This window comes from Wasmannia auropunctata, unplaced genomic scaffold (assembly GCF_000956235.1).
Source record: "Wasmannia auropunctata unplaced genomic scaffold, wasmannia.A_1.0 LD289788.1, whole genome shotgun sequence".
Lineage (NCBI taxonomy): Eukaryota > Metazoa > Arthropoda > Insecta > Hymenoptera > Formicidae > Wasmannia > Wasmannia auropunctata.
Genome location: NW_012073102.1, coordinates 1 through 1,105, shown reverse-complemented (window position 1 = coordinate 1,105; position 1,105 = coordinate 1). Strand labels below are relative to the sequence as shown.

At 36.0% G+C, this 1,105-nt stretch overlaps 1 protein-coding gene across 1 annotated transcript; it reads left to right on the top strand.

The window, feature by feature from the left end:
* Positions 1-229: 229 nt before the first annotated feature.
* Positions 230-1,041, top strand: LOC105461390 (the record flags this gene model as incomplete). The annotated part of the gene is made up of 2 exons (XM_011707884.1): positions 230-422; positions 928-1,041. Coding segments are annotated over exons 1-2 (187 nt in total), but the record flags the coding sequence as incomplete, so codon positions are not given.
* Between the last annotated feature and the right edge of the window lie 64 nt (positions 1,042-1,105).

Sequence of the window (1,105 nt, the reverse complement as noted above, 5' to 3'; positions counted from 1 at the left end):
CTGAGTAGCTCTGACTCAAACCACTTTCATTCTCTCTGCCTATGATTTTATCGGCAGTATCAGAAAATGGTGGTGATAGTAGTTCCATCTCAAAAGTGGAAGCAATTGGCGCTAGTGTACGGGGAGTGGTCAAAACTTTTCAGGACTTGTAACACCGGTCGCGCTTCTCTGATAATCTAGGTCCATGGTGTGAACGCGAACGACCTAGGCGAAGTTTCTGAACGCACTACGCAGTCTGACACTGGACAGTCGACGGTAAGACCTGTACGAATCGGGTGTTACGTTTTATGGTGTATTACGAGTGTTACTTTTGTGAGTTTGTATATCGTTTTTGGTCACTGCGGTCGAAATGTCGGCAACAATGACAGCCAAGCTTCAGGACGATATGAATAGTATACCTCTGGCGGACGATGATCCTCAGGGTAAGAATTTAGAGTCGCTTGATTTTACGAGACGCCTCTCGGCAGTCTCGGCATCGCTACCTATTCTCTTCGTGTTTATTATTAATAGATGATTATAACCTATCTCATTTCGAGTAGTTTACATTTATTAAAGAATATAAGTTCATTATCTTAACCTGTCTGACTTTTGTTTTGTTTATTTATACATATACATTTTTTTATTGATAATGTGCATATTGGATCAACATTTAACAGTAAATTAGCAACAAGCAACTTGATGTCTTCATTTATTCGAATTTGATGTAGCGATATGAAAATGCCGTGAAGGTACCTAGATCTTTAGATTACTTATCTCGCAAATTATTTTGCTTAAAAATTCTTAATTCTTTTCACGTTCTATATGTCAAATTTATAATTTATTTGCACTTTAATCATGATGAGCTCTTAAACCTTTTTTTATCGTTAGTGTGGAATAATATCCTTATTAAGGTATTTTTTGCACACGTATATTTTAATATTTATATAGTGATAATACCAGAAGAGGAAATCTTGGACAATGCCTCGCATATATCCGATCCTCTAGGACGTAGCATGGACTCTATACCATCGACATTTACTAACGGAAGTTGTAGTCCTAACAGTAAGTGATATTACTGAGTTTTTGACAAACAATACAAAAATACTATATATATATATATATATAT